The following is a 24,402-nucleotide window of genomic DNA, read 5'->3' on the forward strand; positions in this document are numbered from 1 at the left end:
GAGATGGCAGGACAGGGACCTGGGATGGGCCAGGGCTCTCAGTCCACCCCGGAGTCTGGGTTCCCACGATTTTCCCAGGCCCAGGAGCACCCCCACATCAGAGAGAGGCTGGGTCTCCTGCAGCCACCTGCAGCCTGAACAGGGCCTGGTCTCACTGCCTAGACCAGTGATGGCGAACCTATGACACGTGTGTCAGAGGTGACACGCGGACTCATTTTTTGGGTTGATTTTTCTTTGTTAAATGGCATTTAAATATATAAAATAAATATCAAAAATATAAATCTTTGTTTTACTATGGTTGCAAATATCAAAAAAATTTCTATATGTGACACGGCACCAGAGTTAAGTTAGGGTTTTTCAAAATGCTGACACGCCGAGCTCAAAAGGTTCGCCAACACCGACCTAGACTGAACCCAAAATGTTCTGGGGCTGCTGCAGGCAGGACAGGGTAGAGGCAGGGGCACTGAAGGTTGAGTCCGTGACCTCAACCAGGGCCTTAGCTGCTCAGGGCAGGTGGGCTGACAGGCCCAAGCCCGCCCGCTGCTGTCCTGCTCCCAGCTTGAGCCTGTGGGAGCCCTCGCTGAATCCATCCGGTCCGAGTGAGGGACCCACTACAGAACAGCTTCTGTTCCTAGCTCCACGGTTCCAGAGATGGCAGGAGAGCTGCGGGGGGGGGGGGGGGGAGGCCTCACCTGCACACATACAGCTCCAGGGGGGGCTGGGTGTTAGGAGTCATGATCCAGGGGGCCATGCGGAAGGCCACAGTGTCTGTGAAGATGGGCACCTCGGGCAGGGTCTAGGGGGAAATGAGGACTCAGTGGTCTGGAGCCTCCAAACTGGTCCCCCAAGCCCCTCAGCCCCTATCCCAGCCTCCAGGCCATACGTACCCCCATGTCCACCAGGCTGACGCTGAGAGAGACCAGCCCCGAGAAATCAGCATCGGGGAAGGTGAGCCCCTCCACAAAGAAGTTGATCTTCTGCTCCCCGGGCTGCCGCTCGACTTCGTAGGACAGATGCTGGGGCCCCAGCACCTGCTTGTAGTGTGAGAGGGAATTCCCACCTAAGGGAACCAGAGTCAGCACAGGGGCCGGGGCTGGGACAGGGGGGTGGGGCTGGAAGGACAGGCGGAGAGGAAACCAGAGGCAGAGCCACCTCTGTGCTCGATCTACTTGGGCTCCTCTCCAGCTCTGCCAGGCACAAGCTGTGTGACGTCGGCTCAGTGACTCAACCTCTCTGAGCCTCAGTTCTTCATCTGCGAAAAGGGCTAACATTACATTTCTCATGAGGTCAATTTAAGCTTCAAACCAGCTGGCACAAGAGGTGAAGACAACCCAAATGTCCATCAACAGATGAATGGATCAACGAATTGTAATATGTCCACACAATGGAAAGTTATTCATGCATAAAAAAGAATGGAGCACTAATAGATGCTACAACATGGGTGAACCTGGAAAGTGTTAAGTGAAGGGAGCCAGACACAAAGACCACACCGTGCATGATTCCACTTCTATGAACTGTCCAGAATAAGCAAATACAGAGAGACAGAAAGCAGATTAGCGTTGGCCAGGAGCTGGGGGCGGGGGGAATGGGGAGTGACTAGTGATGAGTCCAGGGTTTTATTTGGGGCAGGGTAGGGGGAGATGAAAATGTCTTGAAACTAGAGAGAGGTGGTGGTTATACAACATTGAGAATGTATGAAGGTCCACTGAATTGTTCCCTTTAAAATGGCTCCGTTTATGCTATCTGAATTTCACCTTGATTTTTTAAAATTGAGTAGTAACCCTGGCTGTGTGCAGAGTTGGTTGGAGCATCATCCCATGCACCAAAAGGTTGCGGGTTCAATTCCCAACAAGGCACATACCCAGGTTGCGGGTTTGTTCCCCAGTGGGGGCGCATACAGGAGGCAACTGATCCATGTTTCTCTCTCACATCAATGTTCCTCTCTCTCTAAAAATCAATAAAAACATCCTCGAGTGAGGTTTAAAAAAAAAAGAATAGTAATATCGAGAGAGAGAGAGAGAGAGAGAGAGAGAGAGAGAGAGAGAGAAAGTGGTAGTTCTGCCTGCCTCCTCTCCCGGGAACTGTCCATGGCGGGTCTGGTCTCAGCTGGGAAGGCTGCCAGTTCACGCACCAAGACTTGCTCCTGCTCTGGTGTCACGGTGTTTCCAGCCCGGCCCCTGCCTAACCTGCCACCACGGATGCATTCAAAGGTTCCTGCCAGGCTCATTTAGCCAGAACAACAAGTTCTGGGTCTGCTCGAACAGAAATGCATAAAGAGGAAGCAGGAAGGGGCAGGAGAGGCCTCTTGCTATTAATAAAAAAAACAAGTAAGGGCACCTCAGGGTTAAGGATGGGTATCTTTTAAGCCACAGACTTTGATGAATTAAATCTCTGGTAGAGCAGAGCTCCCAGGGAAGGCCTGGGCCTCAGCTTTGCTGGTTCCTGCCCCGCTTCCCCTGCACTGGACAGTGCTTGTCGGGGCATCGGGGGCTCATCCCGAGCTGAGTGACCAGAGGGAGAAGGAGGAGAGGACATGGGGGCAGTCAAGAGACCTGGGTTTGAATGCTTGCTCCACCCCCAAATGGTTGCGTGACCTTAAGACAGTAAATTCAGGCATCTGAGCCTCAGTTTATCCTTCTGTATAATGGGACTAGTTATTGAGCCTCCTTCTTGGGTGACATGTTGTGTCCGGATGGAGTGGCTGTTTGTTAGCTGTAATGAGAGTTACGAAAGGTGATGGAAGGAAGAGAGAGATGTGGACGAGAGAAGAAAGAGCTTGGGAAGCGGAGGATGGACAGGGCAGGACACCGGGCCACTCACCCCGAGCACAGAAGACGCCCACTCTTTTGGAATCAGAAAACGGCACGTTCAGGACCAGCTTGTGGTTGTCGAAGAGCTTGTCAGGGCCGTCGCAGGTCAGCACCATGGGGGACATGTCCTTCAGGTCTGAAGCGAGTGGCACCCTTGAGACAACCCTCCCTCTACCCCGCTGACCGGCTCCCATCCCATCCTCTCTGACCCTTTACCACCCCACACCATCATCCTGAACACCACCACAGGTCCCTTCTTTCGCTCACCCTCCAGTGACGTCAGCTGGCTGTTTTCGAGGTCGAGCCCCCTGGACCTGAGATCGTCGCGGTCACAGTTCACCAGCAGAATAGCCCCATAGCCCGCAGGGCCCCAGCGCCAGGTTTTCTGTGGTAAAACAAGAGACCTTGGGGTCAGTGGGACCCAGGGGGCTCTGGGAAGGGGTTCTGGACATGGCTAGCGCCGGCTGCTTTGTTTGCTTGGAGAACACTGTATCCTGTGTTTGCTTAAAGAATTACATGCCCGGCCGGTGTGGCTCAGTGGTTGAGCGTTGACCTATGAAGCAGAAGGTCATGGTTCAATTCCTGGTCAGGGCACAGGTCCAAGTTGTGGGCTCCATCCCCAGTAGGGGGTGTGCAGGAGGCAGCTGATCAATGATTCTCTCTCATCATTAGTGTCTCTCTCTCTCTCTCTCTCTCTCTCTCTCTCTCTCTCTCTCTTTCCCTTCCTCTCTCTGAAATCAACAGAAATATATTTTAAGATGTTTTTTTTTTTTAATATTTACAGAGGGCTCATAGATTTGGGGACTGAGCTCCATCCAGGTGTCATTCACCTCTGTGGGGTGAATGACCTGAGCCACCGCACACAGCGGCCCCACCCAGCCATCAGTCACCATACTCAGCACGGCCTTCCTTCGCCAGCCTGCCCTTCGCCAGCCTGCAGGGTGCTGGCCCTGCCAGGGCAGAGGCTGCCTCGCTCTGACCTCGATGGGACTGAAGAGGCCTGGAAGGCCCTCCTCATCCCCGCACCCTCTGGGGCCTGTGCTCCCACAGCCCCGCAGGCCCCACACGGAGGCCCGAGGCGGGAAGGATGGCTGGAGCCCTGCCCCCGTGGTTGATCGAATGATCCACGCTCTTCCTGATGCGCCTCTGCATTCTCCCCACCCGCCCCGCAGCGCAGGCCCGCTCTCCCTCCTCACAGGAGAGGGGAGAGAGGCTGCGGGAAGCCACGTAGATGGGATTCAAACTCTGGTCCGGGGGCCAGACGGGGGCACTGCTAGCATATACAGTGCTTGTGTTCAGCCCTCTGGGTAGGGGCTGCCCTGCACCAGGGCCCAAGACGTGCCTGGTAAGATCGGCCCCACTCACCGCCTCCCCCAGGCCGCGCGTGCAGGGAACGGCCTGCACAGCCATCTGTGGCAGCCCTGCCCCATCCTGTCCACGGACCCTGTGGTCCAGGCTTCCTCTCGGGGGTCCTTCTCTGCAAACTACATCTTCTACCCTCCAGGATGGCTTCCGGTACTTCCTGTGGGGTGCTGCCTTGAGCCCACCCCCGCCTCCCCCTCACTCTTTAGGGTGTAACTGGGCTGCCCACCCAGCCTCCTCCACTGGAAGCCTCGCCTTCTGCTCGCCTTCATTCAGTCAGTCAACAACCTTTATGAAGCACCTGCCATGTTTGGGGTTCCAAATGCCCCCTACGAAACAGAAAACCTACCGAGCAAGAGAACCAGCCCCAAGCCTAAGGTGGCATGAGAGAGACCCAGGGGGTAAGCTGCTGCCCATCACACAGTGTAAGTCACTCCCACTTGGCAGTCCCCAGATGGGTCCCCTGCACTGCTGGGTACCCCAGGCCCTCGGAGTCCATGGCCCTTCTGGAGGGAGGGCCCACCTCCCCCTACCCCACCCCACCCCACCCCACCCCACCCCACGCCCAGCCCCAGGTTTACCTGTCTACCTTGTTGGCTTGGAGTAGCCAGGAAAGTCTCACCTTGTCGCCTTGGCTTCTCTTTGCCTTGCCCTTGCGGGCTGTGTCAACATCCAGGGAGATGTCTAGAGAGGGATGGAGAGGAGTTGCCAGGGGCTCACCGGGCCCCTGCTTCTGCCTATAACATCCAGGTGGGGGAAAGCTTTGCCCCTCCCCAGGCCCCTGAGAAGTGGGAGGCCCTGTTCTGGGATGCCCTTGTGGCAGCCCCGTGTGGTGCTGGGTGTTGGAGGGACCCACATCTTCGTGTCTTGAGATTCTTGCTCATCTACACTTGCTGAGTTGGGGGCCCTGACTCCCACGGTTGGGGACCAGGCCTGAGGCTCTGGGTGCTGGTTTCGTAGCTCTCGGAGCCAGCTGCCCTGGTGCTGAGGCTGGGGGGGCACGTGGCTGTCCAGGGTGCAGTGCTGGCCTGGGGGTTCCAGTGGAGGTGACAGCTGGGACTCCAGGTGAAAGGGCCGGTTGTGGGTCTAGCTGTTGACTCAGGGGCAGTGCAGTTTCTAGATTCCTGTGGCCCTAAGTATTGCTGGGTCTCCATCTCCGGTGTTCTAGGGAGCCACACCCCTCAATGGTGGAGGAAGCTGGCCATGGGCTTGCACTCAGGGCCCCCCAAGACCCTCCACAGCCACCACGGAGGAGTGTGGGGATATACAGAGAGCCAGAGAGGCGGTACGTACCGACGCCAGTGAGGTAGAGCTCACTGCGGCCCAGGGCATGGTCCTCGCTCTGCCCAAAGTAGGAGACCTTCACCTGTGGGGACATGGTCAGCCCTAAGCCAGCACGGCTGCCCCTTCAGAGATGGCAGTGACCAAGGGTTCGGGGGTGACCCACACCTCCCAACACCCCTGCTTAGAGGCAGGGCAGGCCTGGGGTCCCCAGGTCCTCCCTGCTGCTGCAGGCCCATGTCTCACGGGCTCCAGGCTTGGATCCCGAGCTGCCTCCTCCAGCTAGAGAGGCTGTGGGTGCCTCCCGAGCTTCCAGGGCTGGGCAGGGTGCGGGCGGATTCTAGAGGGAGCAGGTGGGCCCTCAGGAATTCATGGGGGATGTCAGAGAGAAAGAATGAGAGAAGGCCCATCCATCACCATTGACTTAGGCCAAGTTACTCAAGGCCTCTGTTTCTTCGCCTGTAAAATGGGAACAATGACCTCCATCCCATAATAGCAGCCAGTGGTGATGAGCTTTTCACAGGATCCAGAACCCATGCCAAGCGCTCTCTCCAGGCCACTTCCACGGCCCCCCGGAATGGCCCCAGTAGACAGGGCCCATGCGTAATGCGGCCACCAGGGCCCTGTTGGCAGGCGCTTAGCGCCTCAGCCTAGGAGGCAAGGTCTGAGCCCACGGCAGGCCCCAGGGCCTCTGTTCTCCAAGGCTGCGCAGTCCCTGCGTTGTCCCTGCCCAATCAGGTCACTGTGTGTGGTGGGAGGCCGGGGCAAGTGAGGAGGCTGTCATCTGAGCCAGAGAAGACCTCCCGATGGTTTAGGTGTGGGAGACACCGCACATCTACGTGTGCACCTGCACCTGCCCAGGTGCGCGCACAGGTCCTGCCTACACCAGCGTGGGGGACTTGTTAGGGCGTCTGTGTGTAGGTTGAGCACAGGATTAATGCGGGATGTTTGTGAACCTGACGGGAGAGCAGGCAGGCTGTGTTTTCAGGGAGAATTCATTCATGTGGACGTGTCACATTGGGCATGGGGTGGGCTTGCGTGTTTGGGGTGTCTACGGAGTTGTATCAGGATGTGTCATGTGGACGCAGGTGTCAGAAGCCTTACGGGGTTCGGTTGAGTGGGGTGATGCGTGAATGAGGTATGCTTTCGGGGCTCTTACCTTGGGTGCCGGTGGGGAGGTGCAGTCCCTTCCTGTGGGGAAGGGCCTCTTACCTTGAGATCATCTAAGGCCTTACTGGCTGTGTCCACGGATACAGTCAGGTCCACATTGGTGTCCAGGGGCCAGTGGTCTTTGTCTGTGGGCACTGTCACCCGTGTTGGGTCGTAGACAATGAAGGTATGTACTCCGGAGCTCCCAGAGACCCTGAAGGTCTTGGCGCCCTTGGGCACATCGCTGACAGAGAAAGGAGAGGGGCAAAGGTCCGGGGCTCAGGAGTGTGACCACAGCAAGGCCACCCAAATGCCACCCCAACAGCTGGGCTGGGGAACGGTGGGGGAGGGCCACGGGCCAGGAGGCCAGCCTGGCTGGGCACTGGGCAGCCTAGGCTCCATCCAGCTGTCCTCTGACCTTCATGTGACTCACCCGGGCACATTACCCCCTGGCCTCAGTCTCCCCATCTGTAACACAAGGGGGTGGAGCAGAGCACTGGTGCTGAGCTTTGTTTAAGTCAGTGGTTCTCAACCTTCCTAATGCCGCGACCCTTTAATACAGTTCCTCATGTTGTGGTGACCCCCAACCAGAAAATTATTTTCGTTGCTACTTCATAACTGTAATGTTGCTACTGTTATGAATCGTAATGAAAATATCTGATATGCAGGATATATTTTCATTGTTACACATTGAACATAATTAAAGCATAGTGATGAATCACAAACACAATATGTAATTCTATATGTGTTTTCCGATGGTCTTAGGCTACCCCTGAGAAAGGGTTGTTCGACCCCCAAAGGGATCACGACCCACAGGTTGAGAACCGCTGGTTTACGTACTAGAGCCCTTTCAGCAGACCTCCCTGTGCGCCCTAGACATCAGACAGCCCACAGGGAGCTGGGGCCCTGGCCGGGCTCAGTGGTTAGAGCCTCAGCCCACGGACCAAAGGGCTCAATTCCCAGTCAAGGGCACGGACCTTAGTTGGGGGTTCACTCCCCACCCCCAGTCCGGGTGCCTGCAGAAGGCAACCAATCTGTCTGTCTCTCTCTCTCCCTGCTGCCTCTCCCCCTCCCTTCCACTCTCTCTGAAAAGCAATGGAAAAAAATATCCTCAGGTGAGGATTTTTTTTAAAAAGGGGGAGATGGGGATGGGGCCAAGCCACAGAGTTCAACCCTCCATTTTACAGCAACCCCGAGACTCCAGGAAGCAGAGACAGCAAACCTCTGGACACCCCCACCCCACCCCACCCCACCCCAAGGCTTCCCGCTCTCATGTTGCCAACAGGAAATCCACTTGGACGACCACCTCCACTATCATTGCCACTCCCCGGGATCACTGGGCAGCCTCCTCACTGGTCTCCCTCGGCCTAGGAGCCCTCTCCAGTCTGTTCCACACTCAGCATACTTAAGTCATATTGTGTTGCTCCTTTATGTTCAAAAATAGTGGATCTGTCACACTAACAAAGTCCCCACAGTGATATACAAGGTCCCTCCTGATGGACTCCCTGCCCCTCCCCGACCTCCTCCTCCCCACTCTGCACCCCTCCCCCTTGCCCACTCTGCTCCAGCCACACTGACCTTCCTGCTCTTCCATGAAACTGCCAGACTGTCCTGCCCCAGGACCCTTGCACTGGCTGCTGCCTCTGCATAGAATGGTTTCCCCCCCACACCGCCCCAGGTATCCGCAAGGCTCCCTCCCTTACCCTCTTCAGGGATTGGCTTAAGTGTTATATTCTCAATGAGCCCTCCCATCACCCCATTTAATCTGCAGCTCACCCCGCCTTCTCCCCCACTCTCCTGATACTCTGCTGATCCTGACTCATTCAGTTGATTGTTGCCCATCTCTCTTGCTGGAAGCTCACATCCATGAGGGCAGGGAGTGTGGTCTATTTTGCTCAGTGCTGTATCTCCAGCATCTATAACAGTGTCTGGCACATAGTCGGTGCTCATAAGCCCTGGTTAAAGGCATAAATGGATTCAGGTACCTCTACTTGGCAGGGAGACTCGGCCCATCTGTACCCAGGAGGGATCTAGAACTTGGCTGGTGCCAGTACCCAGGGCAACTTCTCCCCATCCACCTGGTACACCACACCCACCTGATACCCAGGCTCTGGGCTCCAGAAAGGGGAGTTGAGAAGCCCTCCATCTGCCAGCCCCCAGCCTGGGGCGCTTGTCTGCCAGGCCTCCAGCCACTCCTCACACACCCGTTGCTCCCAGCCACAGTGTAGGGGCTGGTCTTTCCGGGCCGTAGAGGAGGCGATGCTCTGCAAACTCCGGCCACAGGCACCCAGAGCGAAGCCAGCAGGGCCTCAGAGGGTGCCTCTTGTCCTTCACCCCTGAATAAACCTGAACTGTACACCCTCTTGCTGAGCACTGCGCGAAGGCCCTGGGTTCCATGAGGGCCTGGGCCACGTGGAGCTCATGGCCTAGAGAGGAACCACTGCTTCTCCCTCCCTACACATCAGGGCTCTCCACAGCCATCAGCAGGGCAGAGCCATTGGCCTCAGGGTCACCTCCCAAGATCAAGTCCACGTATATAGACCCATGGGGCACGGCTACAGTGTTTTAGCCAGGTTCAAGCCTTGGACTAATGAAAGGACAGGGTCCTCTCATTGCCACGTGCGAGTCCCAGCTGGAGGGCAGGGCCCTCCCAGCGCAAGTATAGCCAACGGCTGTGGTTGTAAACTTGAACCTATGGCCCGAACACATAGCCCCACGTGCCTTGTGATAGAATTCGGGTGCATGTAGTTGAGTGGGGATGAAACTCATGAGAATGCTGTAAACAACGTGATCACACCCCTACTTTGCCTCGTGGCATCTGCTATAAAATAAAGACACGGCTTGTGGGCGCTGGCGCTGTCTCCTCATCAGGGAGCAGCGTCCCACCGAGACCCAGCTTTCATTCTCTTGCCTTCTTTTCTCAATCCTTTCATCCCGCCCACTCAGGATCACCCTTGGCTGCGCTGGCGCGGCCCATCGACCCACTTGACTGCAAAGACGCCAGGGCCAGAGGGGTCCTTGGATATATCTTCCTGCTTCCGTCCTTTCCTGGACCCCTGAGAACCCACCCAAATATTGGATGTTCTTGGGGGTGGAACAGGCAGGCCTGGGAGTTTGGGTGAGTCCCAGGTTGCCCCCCTGCCCCCAGTGTGGTTGGCCTCGCCAGTTCTTTGACTTGGTCCCTTTGGCGCAGGCCCCAGACACAACCAAAACCCCAAGTGCAGTGCCAGGCAAAGTAATGGCCTTGAAATATCCCTTTAAATCAGTGGTTTTCAACCTTCCTCATGCCGCGACCCTTTAATACAGTTCCTCATGTTGTGGTGACCCCCAATTTCATTGTTACAAATTGAACATAATTAAAGCATAGTGATTCATCACAAAAACAATATGCAATTATATATGTGTTTTCCGATGGTCTTTAGGTGACCCCTGTGAAAGGGTCGTTCGACCCCCAAAGGGGTTGCGACTCACAGGTTGAGAACCACTGAACTACATTCATTACCACCCGGGAGAGCCTGGCAGGGTAATTTCCTCATCTTGATCATCATTTCCAGGGTCATGCCGATGAGTCTGTGACCTCTCCCACCCTCTGCCCCCAGTGCCCTTCCCCCTCTTTGCGGGAGAGGGGGTAGAGAGGATGTGAGAGGGGCCGTCTTTTGCATTCTTAAATATCCACTTCAAACACCCCCTTCTCTGTGGAGCGGGGTGTGGACTCTGTATGGAGTGTGGCCTCAAATCCCACCCCAATGTTCCTCCTCAGTCGCATGGATGTAACCCATAGAGCTACTTCCTGGGCTGTCGGGGGAGTCCATGAATTGATGTATTTAAAGTGTTTGGCACACAGTAGGTGCTTAATAAGTGTTAGGCACCATCATTGTCATTCCTGTAACCCTTCCCTGTAACGGCCCAGCCCACAGGAGCCGGAGCCCGCGTCCTTTCCTCTGACCCCAAAGCACTGGTTCGGACCTTCCCGGGGCCCTTCAAGTCCGTCCTTGTTGGCCAGAGCAGCTCCCTGCCTGACTCACGCTGCCCGCCCCAGCACCCCCTGCCCAGAGCAGGCCCGGTGCACCAGGCCAGTAAAGAGGTACAAGGAGAATGGAGCCGGTTCTCAGAGAATCTCAGGAGAGCAGGCACGGAGGGCAGGACGGGGCGTTGCAAACCCACAGCCATGCCCACTTGCTTTGGCATAAGGAAAGCATGTTTCACTGGTGATGTGGGGGTGGGGTCTATCGGGGTGGTGTTTTCAAGCACTTACTCTATGTGCCGGGCACAAGCTCAATTTTTGATACCTGTGACCTCACCCACACTTCACAACAACCCTCCCAGGTATGTGTTATTGTCCTCATTTGGCCGATGAAGAAATCTGAGAGGTTAAGGAACTCCCTAGAGTCAGAGACGAGGAAGCAGCTTGCCTTCTACTGCTGTCCTGGCTGACATTGAAATGAGTGTGCGTGCCCCGAGCGTGCCCCCAGCGGGACCAGGAAATGTAGGAAGGAGAGAGGAAAATGTTGACACTGCAGCACAAATTTCTGCTTAAGGGTCCCTGGGATCTGATAGGGAGGCCTAAGGCAGGATCTAGGACAGCGAGGCAGGAGAGCCACGTTCCTCCCTCCCCATCCGCGCACCTGAGCCTCGCAGGAGTGAGGCCGTGCAGGCCAGGGGAACAGTGCTCCTGACTTGCGGGGCCCTGCCTGCCCCAGGAGAATGAGGCTGTCGGGTATCTGCACAGGCCTTGGCTCAGAAAGGACTCTCGAAGGTCACCCGGGTCAGCCCCTGCCCAGCACAGGACTCCAGGCTTGAACACTTCCCACGACAGGCAGCTCACTACCTACCGCCCCTCTGTGCTTTGGAAAATCGAGGAATTAGAAAGCTTTTCCTTTTGCTTGGCTGGAACCTGCCTCTCAGAAGTTTCCACTCACTGGGCCTCCGCAGGCCACACCTTATTTCAAGTTTACCATCTGGTTTCTAGGTAGAGGAGAGATACAGAGGTCATGGCAAAGTTCCTCCCATGCCATCCATCCTACCTGCCACTTAGACTTTACCAGCCCCTGGGGACAGAGCTTAGGGTCTGGTAGGGCCCCAGACCCCTGAACTAGGGTCTGGGCAGGGAGGTCAGAAAGGCACTGACCCAGCCTGCAGATGGGTGGGTGGGTAGCAAAGGACCAGTGTGCCTGGAGGGTTGCCCACGGCACTGTGCCAGGGAGAGGCAAGGGCAGGAGGGGAGAATAATGCAGAATTGAATGGAAAGGCTGAAGAGCAAGCCGGTGGGCAGCCGTGGCTCTTCTTCACACCTGGACGGCCGCCTGCAGGCCAGGAGCCCCCGGGGTGCCACCACCCAGGTGTCCTGGACTTGAAGACCCCTGAACCGAAGCCACAAGAGATACCATGGGACCAGCCAGCAGGCCCCAGCAGATGGGGTCAGCTCTGTGGGCCCTTGTGCCTGGAGCTGAGACTCACCATGGTCCGACTGGCCCCACAGACTCCAGTCCTGAAGGATGGCAGCTCCCAGGGGCACATGGGTCCCTGTTAGTGCTGCCAGCTGCTCAACACTCATTTCCTGAGCACCTACTGTGCATAGGGCAGTGGTCGGCAAACTGCGGCCCCTTGAATGTGGCTCTTCCACAAAATACCACGTGCGGGCGCGCATGTACAGTGTGATTGAAACTTCGTGGCCACACTCAAGGGGCCAAAGAGCCGTATGGCATAGGGCATTGCACTGGGCACCAGAAAGGATGGATGAGTCACCCCAGGGTGACAAGGGTAGGGCCCACACAGAGCGGGCACGTCGCAATCTACAACATACTTATCCTCCATTCCAATTCCACCCCCACGGCCCCTATATGCTGAGCGGGGCGGGGTGGGGGGAATTTTTCCTCTCCCCATTTTACAGAAGATGGACTGAAATTCAGAGGGAGTTTCTCCTTCCCCGAGATAACAATTATGGGTGCCTTATGCCTGTCATTGCTCAGGGCACGGAAGCCACACTCGGAGCCCGGAAGGAGGGCCCAGGATGGCCAGGCCTTCTTTTAAGGGGACCCCTGCCTGCCCAGGAACGGGGGCTGGGAGGAGGGGGGCAGCTTAGCCCAGGAGCCTTCCCGGCAGAGGCGAACAGGGGCTGGGACCAGAATGCCCCTGAGCGAAGGCCTTGAATGGAGTCAGAGTCATGAATCACTTCTCCCCGCTCAGCCGGGTGTCCCATCTGTAGAATGAAGGCAAGCCAGCCTGCGCTCTGGGATCGTGAAATTCCTCATCTGCAAAGCGGGGTCAAATTCGCAGGCGAAGTTTATCGCCATCTAGGAAGGGGGGAAGATCCAGAGAAGCTAAGCGATAGCCAAGTTCACACGGTCTGCGAGGACCAGCCTGACCTGTCCTGTTCTCAGCTGTCATCATGTGACTCTCATATCCCTCCAGCCCCACGGCCCACCCCCACATCTCTGAGCATCAGGCCCACTTGGCAGAGCTGAGTAGCTGCTTAGAAGCACAGAGAGGGGCAGAGCAACGGAGAGGACAACACGTCACAGGGAAGGCATTCTGGGATCGAGGCGGAATCTCCATCGCCAGTGAGCGACACCCCCATTCCTTACATCTGGAATCTTCTCTCAGACCCTCCTGCCCACCCAGGGCAGAGGGGCGGGGTCTGGGAGGAGAAGAGAAAACTGGAGGTTGGAAGTGACAGGAGCTGGAAAGGGAAAGGAGAAGGTGAAGAATTGGGGTGATGCCAAGACTGGAAATGATAAGGAGGGGAGGCACAGGGGAGCGGCGATGGGGCCAGAAGCAGGCGGGAAAGAGGGGCTGATAGAGCTGAAATGGCGGGTGGCAGCAGGGGTCAGGGGTCAGGTAGCCCCCTGAGCTGAGGGGTGGCTGGCCACTGAGGCCCTCCCTGATGAAGAGTATTGCACGTCTCAAGAACATACCCTCCACATCCAGAGTCTACAGCTCACAGACCTCCTGTGGTCCTGGGGAACTTATGGAGGAGCCTGGCCTCCTGTTTTCCAAGAACCCTCAATTTCAAACATGAACACGTGCGGTGGAATGGGATGCGGAACAGGAAGGTACTTACGAGGCGTGAAACCCGGGTCCCAGCCGGCTGTCGGAACCTGCCAGTCACCTGCTGTGATTAACCCCGGCATCAATCCCATCATTAAATCACCACGTGAAGAGCACAACTATGCCTCATTGCACTTCTGTGCAAGTTAAAAGCCTTCATTTATTCCTGAATAATTAAGGAATTACGAGCATATTGGCCACGAGTTTAGAACTCTGTTCCGGCATTTTCTTGTTTTGAAATAAGGGAGCCCCAGAGAAGGCAGCCGCCTGGGTCCTCTCTCTGGCTCATCTGAGAGGTCCCATAGCGACCTCCCCCTGCGCTCCTTGAATTCTAGTCTCGGATCCCAAGGGTCTCTTTTGCGTTGATGCTTTTGCAGGGCTGCGGGAGGCTTGGGGAAAATTCCAGGAGAATATCCCAGTCCCCTACCCAGCCAGCCTTCTCCTCCTCCGTCCCGAAGTAAATGTTCCCAGCTGTCATCATGGCCTCCTGGGCAGACAAGGAGGGCCAGGCTGGACCACTGATGGATTCTCCATGTTGCCGAGCCCCTTTTTTTGTATGCGTCCTCTGAGGGCCACCTCCAAGCAAAGATGTAGACAGCCAAGGAAGTCTGGCCAACCTGGGTCAGGGTGGTGAGCTGGCCCTCTGGGGTGAGGGGTCAGGGTGGTGAGCTGGCCCTCTGGGGTGAGGGGTCAGGGTGGTGAGCTGGCCCTCTGGGGTGAGGGGTCAGGGTGGTGAGCTGGCCCTCTGGGGTGAGGGGTCAGGGTGGTGAGCTAGCCCACTGGGGTGAGGGGTCAGGGTGGTGAGCTAGCCTACTGGGGTGAGGGGTCAGGGTGGTGAGCTAGCCCACTGGGGTGAGGGGTCATGGTGGTGAGCTAGCCTGCTGCAGGGAGGGGTCAGGGTGGTGAGCTAGCCCACTGGGGTGAGGGGTCAGGGTGGTGAGCTAGCCTACTGGGGTGAGGGGTCAGGGTGGTAAGCTGGCCCTCGGGGGTGAGGGGTCAGGGTGGTGAGCTGGCCCTCTGGGGTGAGGGGTCAGGGTGGTGAGCTGGCCCTCTGGGGTGAGGGGTCAGGGTGGTGAGCTAGCCTGCTGCAGGGAGGGGTAGGATCTGCAGCACATGCTACAGGGGAGCTCTAAGGTTTTCTTGGGCTGAGACACCCTGGGGCACATGATTACTCAAACACAAATATCTCTCCAAAGCCCCAGTCCACTCTGCACCTGGGGGAATGAGTCACTTCCCGTGATGTCACCCCACACGCCCATCTCCACGGGCTCTCCTGGAGGGTTCAGACTCCGGGCAGCTGAGGTGACGGCGCCCCTCCTCTTCTGGGAGGCTCGCCCTTCCAAAAGCAAGGCTGGATAGAAACCCCTTGCATGGCCTCAGCTGCCCCTTGCATGGCCAGGCACCCAGCAAGGGGGTGGGGAGCCCCAAGTTCATGATCAGGTGCAGCCTCTTCCTCCTAGCTGGCCAAGGCCTTGCAGTGAGCCTCAGGCTCCTCTTCAAACTCTCCCAGGTTGACAACACCATCCCCCTTTGTTCACCTCCCGTGACAATGCTGGGTCCTTCTCTGCACCCACGGCAGGCCTCGCCTGCAGGGAGTTCTCTAGGCCACTTTCAAACCAATCTGCTGCCGAAGAAGCTCCTGTTTCTAGTGCAGAGACGCAGTGGCTATGACCTTGTCACCACCAACACCGGGGAGAAGGTTCCTGGCGGGCTCTTGCGTGGAGGCCTCTCAGAGTGCTCACTCAGGACCCCGAAGCAGCAACCCCTCCCAGAGACACGCAGAGCCCGGCAGCATCCCAGGCAACATCCCCGTGCCCTCAGCGGGGCAGGGCCCGCCCCGGAGCTGCTAAGGTGCTTGGTGGTCCCAAAGGAGACACAGTCAGCACCATCCTCTGTTCCCACCACACGCACCCCGACCTGTCCTCTGTCCCCCACGCTCGGGGGCATGATGGAAAGCACAGGAACCGGAGGACCCCACAGAGCCGTCACTGCTGTGAGCACTCTCCATGCACAGGGCCCTGCACAGGCACATCTCATATACCCTCCTCCTCACCCATGACGGGGCGTGCCATTGTTTCTCCATTTGTCAGATGAGGACACTGAGGCTCAGAGACGGGCAGCAGCTTGCCCGGGGGCACTCTGCCATGAATGGGGGGAGCGAGGACGAGAAGCCAAGTCTGTCCAGCTCCAGAGTCTGGGCACTTCACCTCCACGCTGAACTGAAGAGGGGACACAACTCATCTTGTTGGGGCTCAGAGAGGGCCAGTGACTTGGCCCAGGCCAGACAGCAGGTCAGTGGCCGAGTGGAAGGCTCCCAGAAGTCCCTGCTTCTAACTCCGTCAAAGGTGACCTGGCTCCCAGTCAAATGCTCACCAAGGGCCTGAGGTTCTGAAATTACTTCCAGAAACAGCCACACCATGGGATGAGAACAGGGGTCTGGAGTGGGGAAGATGGGGCCCACTAGGGACCTCTTCTCTCCCCTTGGTGTTAAAACAGCGTTGCCGGAGAAAGTACGGGGTGCCTCGCTCAATTAGAATTTCAGCTGAACAGCAGATTTTTAAAAATACAAGCACGTCCCATGCAATATATTAGATGCCCTTTATCCACAGGGGAGACATTCCAAGACCCACAGTGGACCCCCGAAACCATGTGGGTGGTATTTCTACATACCATGTTCTGTCCTACACATACATACCTACGGTCAGGTTTAATTTATAAACTAAGCACAATAAGAGATGAACAGCAATAACTAATAATAAAATAGGACAATTACAACAAGATCCTGTAATAAAAGTTATCTGACTGTTGTGGCCTCTCCTCTCTCAAAATACCTTACTGCACTGTGCTCACCCTTCCGTTTCTTGTGATGACGTGAGAGGACTCGAGGCCTCCGTGATGAGGTGCGAGGAGGTGGGTGCTGGACAGAGGGATGATTCACATCCCAAGCCGAATGGAACGGGGCAGCGTGGTATTTCATCACACTTCTCAGAATGGTGCCCAACTCAAAACATCCGAATTCTTTACTTCTAGAATTTTCCATTTAATATTTTCAGACCATGGTAGACCACAGCTAACTGAAACCGTGGAAAGCGAAACCGCGGATAAGGGGGAACTACTGTACTTTAAAAAAAAAAAAAAAAAGTCGCTGTTTATCTGAACCGCAACCCTCACCGGGAGTCCTCTGTGTTCATTTGCTCAGTCTGGCAACCCCTGTGTTAAAAGGGCAGGAGGCGAGGAATAAAGTGCGGCATAGGGAATACAGTCATGATATCGTACGGAATAACTGTGGATGGTGTCAGATGGGCACTAGACTGATCCGGCTGGTCACTTCCTGAGTTCTATAAGCGTCTAACCACTATGCTGTACGCCTAAAGCTAACATAATATTGCATGTCAACTGTGACTGAAAAAAATTGACCCACTGGCCTTCCCAGGAGCTTGCCTGTGCTTTTGCCTCCCCCCTCTGGCTCCCCCACAGGAGTGCACCTCCTGAACTCTAAGGGACCCCAGGAGACTTGCAACCAGGGGAGCAATGGGCAGCGACAGGGGGTCCCCCGAGCCTGTCCCCAAGGCCCTTTTTCTCTGACTCTCCAGGGAGCTGACACAGCCCCGCCTTCGCTCCCTTCTTTCGCAAACATTCCTAGAGCCAAAGCAGCTCTGCCTGTCTCTCTCCTGTGGCTTCTTCTACCCTAGACCCTTCCTTGTCTCACTGTCTCCAGCTTTAATAAACATACTCTCAAAAGCAGAAAGAGGGGGAAATTGTGTAAAGGAGCGAGAGATAATGGGGTCTCTGCTGGCCACTTAGTTCTGAGAGAACCAACCCCACCGCAGGGCCCCCCCGTATGACTTAGAGGCACGGTCTGACCTCCAGGGTCCCTGGCTCTCCTTCCCGGCCCTTCAACGGGGCCTCAGGCCGCTGCAGAGAGAGGGTGGGCCCGGATGGCTTCTGGGTCAGAGGCTCACCTGAGGCCGGGTGGGAAGCCGGGCCGGCATTCATTCACCAGACTGGGAGAGCGCAGGTACTGAGGCCCAGGAGGGCCGTAGGAGCTCAGACCCCCACCGTGGAACAGCCCCAGCCCCCTCTAGGAGAGGGTTCCCTCTTGAGTCCCCATCTGCTGGGGCCCCAGCCCTATCCGTACAGCAAGATGGAATCCATAGCTCATCTGTCAGAGCTGGGAAGGCCCCCAGGGGTCCTCAGTCTAACTCCATCGGTGGCCAGGTGGGGAACCTGGGGCTGCGCCAGGGCCCTGGGCCTGCCCCCACCTGGGCAGAGCCAGGACAGGGAGGATTTGGGCGACAGAAGCTGCTGCTGCTGCTGCCCCTCAGATGTCATCGCTGCCACCATGACCCCCACCCCCATCCCCATCGTGGCCAACACAAGCCCTGATCTTATTGCAAGTTCTTTTCTTTTTTTAACTCATTAAATCAGCCCCTAATTAGTCCCTCCTGATGCCTATCACCCTGGTTAGCCTCCAAGGATCAAGTTGCCACACACCTCACCCCTCCACCTCAGAGAGGCGAATTGTTGGCAAGAAACTGAGGGACGCCCAGCCCTGTTCTCTGGTTTGAGCAATTCATTCTGATGCTCCACGCAAGCTCCACACAGACCCCAGGATGCAGAGCCCAGACCCCAAAGCCTGACCCCAGGGCTCAGAGCTGGAACCCTGGTCCAGGGGGCGCTCGAGACCAGGGTCCTGACCCTGGTGCCCACGAGCCAGGGCCCCAAAGTGGACCCGATACCCTAGAACCTCCCTCCCAAGCTCTACAGCCAACCCCACCTGCTCGGCTGTCAAAACAGGTACCAGGCGCCCATCCCACACCCACCCATTGCCTCTGCTCCTTCACTCTGCGGCCAGGCGAGCGCCTCTCGGGTCTCACCTGCGAACATCCACAAAGGTCTCAACTCCCACCACACACACCGCATGGGTGGGTTTCTTCAGGCTCAGCCGCACAGCCCTCTGCGAGGCCATCCTGCGCCCTGGCTCCCGACCTCCTCGCGCCCGGGGTCCCAGGTCCTCTCCCGGGCACCTGGGAGCCGGGACGAAGTGTGAGTTCTGATGGAACTCGTGCTTTCCTCCTCCCTTTTAATTTCACCCTGAGACCTGATTAGCCTGCCTGAGCTAAGTCCCCACCTCCTGGCCCCATGCCCAGTCCTCCTCACTCAGGCCTGTCAATCCGGAGGCCTGGGGAGGAGGCCCCAAGGCTTCTCTGGAGGATGGAGAAGGGAGTTTCAGCTCCTGCCCCTGGTGGGGAGCTCAGCTGCCAACATAGGACTACTGAGCTCCCATCAGCCCCCGTGTCCCTCCCCTGGCTCTGCCTCTCTCCTCAGACTCTTGGTGCCTGACCACACATGTAAAGATGTCAGCGTCCTCGGAGGGCTGAGTACACGCACCAGGCACTGGCTAGGCAGTTTACAGATCTTATCTCATATGACAGGAGGTCAGGCAGCATATAAAGCCCTGTGAGGTCGGAATGCCTGGGCTCCAATCCGCTCTGCCTCTACAGCCTTGACCTTGGGTAGTTCACTTCTCTGCGGCTCCGGCTCCCCATGGAAGATGAAAGTTGTGGTAGGGGGATTGCGTGAGCTATGTGTGAGAGGTTCAGTGCAGTGCCGGGCACCTAGCTTTCAGTAAAAGAAATGCCAGCCCGACCTGGTATGGCTCAGTGGATAGAGCATCGGCCTACAGACTGAAGGGTCCCAGGTTCGATTCCAGTCAAGGGCACATGCCCAGGTTGCGGGCTCAATCCCCAGGAGGGGGCGTGCAGGAGGCAGCCGATCAATGATTCTCATTATTAATGTTTCTAGCTCTCTCTCTCTCCCTCTCCCTTTCTCTCTGAAATCAATAAAATATATTTTTTAAAGAAATGCCAGTAATTATCAGTAGTATCTCCATTTCACAGGAGGAGAATCACAGCTGCAGGTCACACAGATAGTAAGCGGAAGAGCCAGAGTTTGCACCCCGGGTCCCTCTGACTCCAGCACTTCCACCCCCCACAATGTGAGGGTCTGCCCTCCTACCTCGACTCCAGAGGGGGCGCTCAGAGAAGGCGCTCAGAGCAATGGCCTGGGGAGGGGTGATTCGTTTCTGAAAATCCCCTCCTTTTAGCATTGGCAAGTGCTGGCTCCCGCCTGTGCTTGGGTGTTAATGGAACTTCATTCATTCATTTGACAGTCATTCATTGAGCGCCAGCTCTGTGTTAGGCACTCCTTAGGGTGATGGAGACACAGGTGCTGGGGATGGACAACACAAACCACAACCCCTGCTCTGACGGCATTTGTATTCTAGAGACAAAGACACAGGGAATAGAGCCTGCTTTGGCCATGCATTAAAATTCAACTCTTCTTTTATATATATGTATTTTATTGATTTTTTTAAAGAGAGGAAGGGAGAGGGATAAAGAGCTAGAAACATCCATGAGAGAGAAACATCGATCAGCTGCCTCCTGCACACCCCCCACTGGGGATGTGCCCGCGACCAAGGTACATGCCCTTGACTGGAATCGAACCTGGGACCTTTCAGTCCACAAGCCGACGCTCTATCCACTGAGACAAACCAGTCAGGGCAATTCAACTCTTCTTAAGTGTGGTTGACGCTAGACGGTGCAGTGAAATTCTTCCAAGCAAAAGATGGTGGTGGCTTGGTCCTGGGGGCAACAGTGAAGGTGGTGAGAAGTGGTTGGATTCTTGAAGCTGGAACTGAGAAGGTTTGCCGATGGATTGGATGTGGGAGTGAGAGAAAGAGAGGGGTCGAGGATGGCTGGAGTGTTTGGGGCCCCAGCAGCTAGAAGGAGTGAGTTGTCATCAGAGAGACGGGGAAGGCTGCGGGTGGGCAGGCTGGGCAGGGGGTTGGCCGTTCCAGGTTGGACTTGGACCTCTGAGAGGAGATGATGAATGACAGGGGGCATGCTCCCTCCATGTGGGCGGTTGGGGGTGATGAGGAGGAAAGTTCCCTCAGGAACCACAGGACACCCCTCCTCAGCCACAGGGTCCTCTCATTCCGGGTAGTCATTGCACAGACGGAATAAAGGACGCACAACCAGAACTCCCTCCTCACAGGCCTGGGAAGATAGCAAAGAGGGAGGTGGAGAAAGGAAGGATGCCCACTGTCTGGGAACCAGTCTGCTGGGGCCAGAGGGGGACACAGGCTCTGCCTCCAGGAACCCCCAGCCTGATGAGGGAGACGAGAAGCATAAAAACAGCATCAACATATTTTTGTTTACTTTCGATTTTGAAGCTCTTCCTGGAATGATCTTTCTTACCGCCAGCAGATCTCAGTACAAATATTCTTGGTCTACAAAGTTTATTACACCCAAAGCACCAAGACAAAGTCTAGGTTTGCCCACGGATACAGAACCCAGCATAACCGTGTTTCAGGGATGTGAGGCCTTTAACCAGGGCCAGAGCCATTTTGTTCATATGTAATGTAATGTAGAGTGTAAAATGCAGGTTCCCTGAGGGCACATGGCATATTCCCATTAAAAAAGGAGGGGTGGATGGGTGGTGGATGGATGGGTGGATGGGTGGGTGGGTGGATGGATGATGGATGGATGAGTGAGTGGATAGATGGTTGGATGAGTGGATGGGTAGGTGAATGGGTGGATGGATGGATGGGTGAATGGGTGGATGGATGGGTGGATGGGTGGATGGGTGGGTCGGTGGATGGGTGAATGGATGGATGGAAAAGATGGAATTGTGTACAAAGAACTATCTGCAAAGATGATAATAATGGTGACGATGATGGCAACAATGATGATGATGATGACAAAATGCGAGCAAACACATACAGAGCCCTCACCACATGCCAGGCAGTATTCTAAGCCCCTTCCATGTCCTGACTTATCTAATCCTCACAACAATACTAGATGGCAGGTACCAATTAAGCCTGGAATCCCAAGTTCAAACAGACCACAGCATGCGTGTGCAGGAGGTGCGTTCTGCAGGTTGTGGGCAGGGCAGGGGCCAGACCAGGTCACTGTATCTTAAAAGAAATGTTCTCAGAGCTGGAGGAAAGAGGGGGCAAATAGCAGAGCGGGCAGAGAGGCTGAGAGGAGCATCATTTCACAAATGAAAACGCCAGGGCACAGAGATGCTAAGGGACCCTTTCAAGATCCGAAGCTGGAAAGTGTGGAGCCAGGATTGGAGCCCAGGCCATCTGACCCTAAATGGGCTGGTAATTATTTACTAGATCCCTGGGAGGTAGAATATCGGGTCGTTCTACCTTCTTCCTCATGCTTTTGTGTATTGTTTGAACAGCTTTGGTGAGCAAAAATGTTTACTCTTGGGGGAAAACCAGAGGCGTTTCCTGTCCTGGCCTCCCTGCCCACCCTCTGCTATCTGCTCCCTGCCTCCCTCCCTCTTTCCTCGTCTCTGAGAACATTTCTTTCAAGACACCATGAACTGCCAGGGCCACTACCCTGCTCAGAACCCTCAAAAGTCACCTCCTGCACACCCATTCTGTGGTCTACTTGAACTTGAAATTCCAGACTTAATAAATCAAATTTGGGAGGCGCCGGGGCAGCGGAGCGGAATGACATCATTGGCCCCTCTCCCCTCCCGGTAGAACATACCAAACCACTGGGAGGGCCTGTCCGGGTCAGCCTCACACGCATCCCCATGCGGAGCGGGCAGGCCTGCCCACTGCCGGGTGAGCGTGGGACTCCAGCTCGATTCCAGGATGTCCCGGAACAACCCAGGGAAACGCGGCAGGAGGGTGTCTGATGCCGGTGCTGCCATCTAAGGCCTCATATTCCCCATTCTTCAACCATTTCTTTCCAGCTTCTTCCATGTGCCAGGCATTATTCTTGGCCCTGGGGATACGATAGTGAATTAGACAAACCATGACCCTGCCCTCAGGGGGCATACCGGGTAGCAAGAGAGACAGAATAAACCACAGGCTAGAGACTAGGATGTCAGGAGGGGTGAGACACGAGGAAGCAGGGTGCAGGGGCAGACTGGATGGGGTGCTGTACCCAGTGGGCTGGTCAGATTAGGCCAGTGGTCGGCAAACTGCGGCTCGGCAAACCACGGCTCGAGACCCACATGCAGCTCGTTGGCCCCTTCAGTGTGGCTCTTCCACAAAATACTGGCTCTTCCACAAAATACTGACTTCTGCGCATGGGCCACGAAGTTTCAGTCGCATGCACATGCGCCCGCACGTGGTATTTTGTGGAAGAGCCACAGTGAAGGGGCCAAAGAGCCGCATGTGGCTCGCGAGCCACAGTTTGCCGACCACCGGGTTAGGCTTATCTGGGGCAAGACAGTGGAGCTGAGATCTGAAAATACGACCTTGGTGATGTCATGGGATCTTCCAATCTCAACAAATCTAGGATTCCATTGATCTAGGCGTACCCCCTCTTTAGTCTCCCTACTTACAAATGGGGCTGTTGAGCTAGACCGTTTCCAACCTCAGATGCCTCCAGGGGCCAGGCAGAGAGCATAAATGTGTGGAGCTGCCAAATGCAAGACACTAGGGAAGAGTGGCAACGGTGGCAACGGGAATAGAGCCTGCTCTGGCCACACATTCACATTCAACATTTCTTACCAGCAGAACGCTATGGGGCCAGCGAAACCCATCCGTAAGCCAGGCCCGGCCATCGGCAGTTAGTTCCAGATCCCAGCATTGCCTAGGTATGGATTGGTGGGTAAGGAGGGTGATGGAGGGAATAACGCTGGTTGGGGAAGTCATTTGATGCTGATGAGAAGGTGAGTCTTGCCACCATCGGGCATGGAACTCGCCTGCCTCAGGCCTTGTGACCAGTCAGAGTGGGTCTGGGCTGCCCCCATGATTGCTGACACCAGCTCTTCCACTCTGGGGGACACAACCCCTCCCCAACACACACACACACACACACACACACACACACACACACACACACACAGCCTGTGCTTGAGCTTGCTTGAGACAGCCATGGAGGAGGGGGGATCTGCAGAGCCAGCCTTGGCCTTGCTCCACTCGCAGCGCCCCGAGCGCAGGGACAGTGCTCTGCGGAGTCCCCGACGTCAAGCTGGAAGGGCCCCTAGAGACCATCAATCCAACCCTTGCTTCCGGCTGGGTAAACTGAGGCTCAGAGAAGAGCAATCACATACCTGTGATGACACAGTAGTCACGGGAAGCCAAGCCTGGGCCCATGGCTTTCATTCATCCCCTCACTGACAAACATCTATTGGACACTGTACACAGGTGCTGTTCTAGAAGTCGGAGTTCTCACACCCGTTGAGAACGCTCAGCTTCTTATATTGACTTACTCCCCTGGGGCCCCCTAGGTCATCCCAACCCCTTCCTGTGCCCCTGGGACCCAGGGCAGGATCCTGGCCCCCCAGGTGGGTGGAGAAGGGACCTCAGAGGCTCTGACTCAGCCACCGTGAGAAAACAGGGTACACACTGCTTCCTGCGGGGCAGAGAGCCCGGGGCCAGTGGCTCTAATAGCAGGAAGTAGTGAGGGTCACAAGTCACCCAACTCCATCCACTCGGTGCCCTCAGAGCCCGAACCCCAGGTCCAGGTCTCTGCTGGGCACCATAGACCTTCAGGAATCACTGACTCCTGCTGGGCTTGGGAATGCCAAGGTCCTGTGTGGCCAAATTGGCTGCGCTAATGACACCAGAAGTGGGGCTGGCTGGGCACAATACAGACCTGGTGGTGTGTGTGTGGGGGGGATGGGGAGCTTGTAGTCAGTGGAGTCATCCCCCCCGCCCCCCGAAAGCACATCACCTCCTTCTCTGCCCCCAAGTGGCCTGTTCCCATCTCAGCAAATG

The 24,402-nt window shown here is 56.2% G+C and overlaps 1 protein-coding gene across 1 annotated transcript in view; it reads right to left on the bottom strand.

The window, feature by feature from the left end:
* The window catches only part of PADI1 (peptidyl arginine deiminase 1), a 31,069-nt gene extending 12,351 nt beyond the window's left edge, over positions 1 to 18,718 (bottom strand). Inside the window, exons 1-8 of the mRNA XM_059691090.1 lie at positions 18,527 to 18,718; positions 6,666 to 6,846; positions 5,466 to 5,538; positions 4,795 to 4,856; positions 3,078 to 3,195; positions 2,821 to 2,946; positions 888 to 1,060; positions 693 to 796 (exon numbers count right to left, since the gene is read on the bottom strand). Of these exons, the coding sequence (XP_059547073.1) occupies positions 693 to 796; positions 888 to 1,060; positions 2,821 to 2,946; positions 3,078 to 3,195; positions 4,795 to 4,856; positions 5,466 to 5,538; positions 6,666 to 6,846; positions 18,527 to 18,618 (929 nt within the window). The 5' untranslated portion in view covers positions 18,619 to 18,718. The remainder of the gene's footprint in view (positions 1 to 692; positions 797 to 887; positions 1,061 to 2,820; positions 2,947 to 3,077; positions 3,196 to 4,794; positions 4,857 to 5,465; positions 5,539 to 6,665; positions 6,847 to 18,526) is intronic.
* Positions 18,719 to 24,402: the final 5,684 nt, after the last annotated feature.

The sequence above is a fragment of the Myotis daubentonii genome, chromosome 3, assembly GCF_963259705.1.
Source record: "Myotis daubentonii chromosome 3, mMyoDau2.1, whole genome shotgun sequence".
In the NCBI taxonomy this organism is placed as follows: domain Eukaryota; kingdom Metazoa; phylum Chordata; class Mammalia; order Chiroptera; family Vespertilionidae; genus Myotis; species Myotis daubentonii.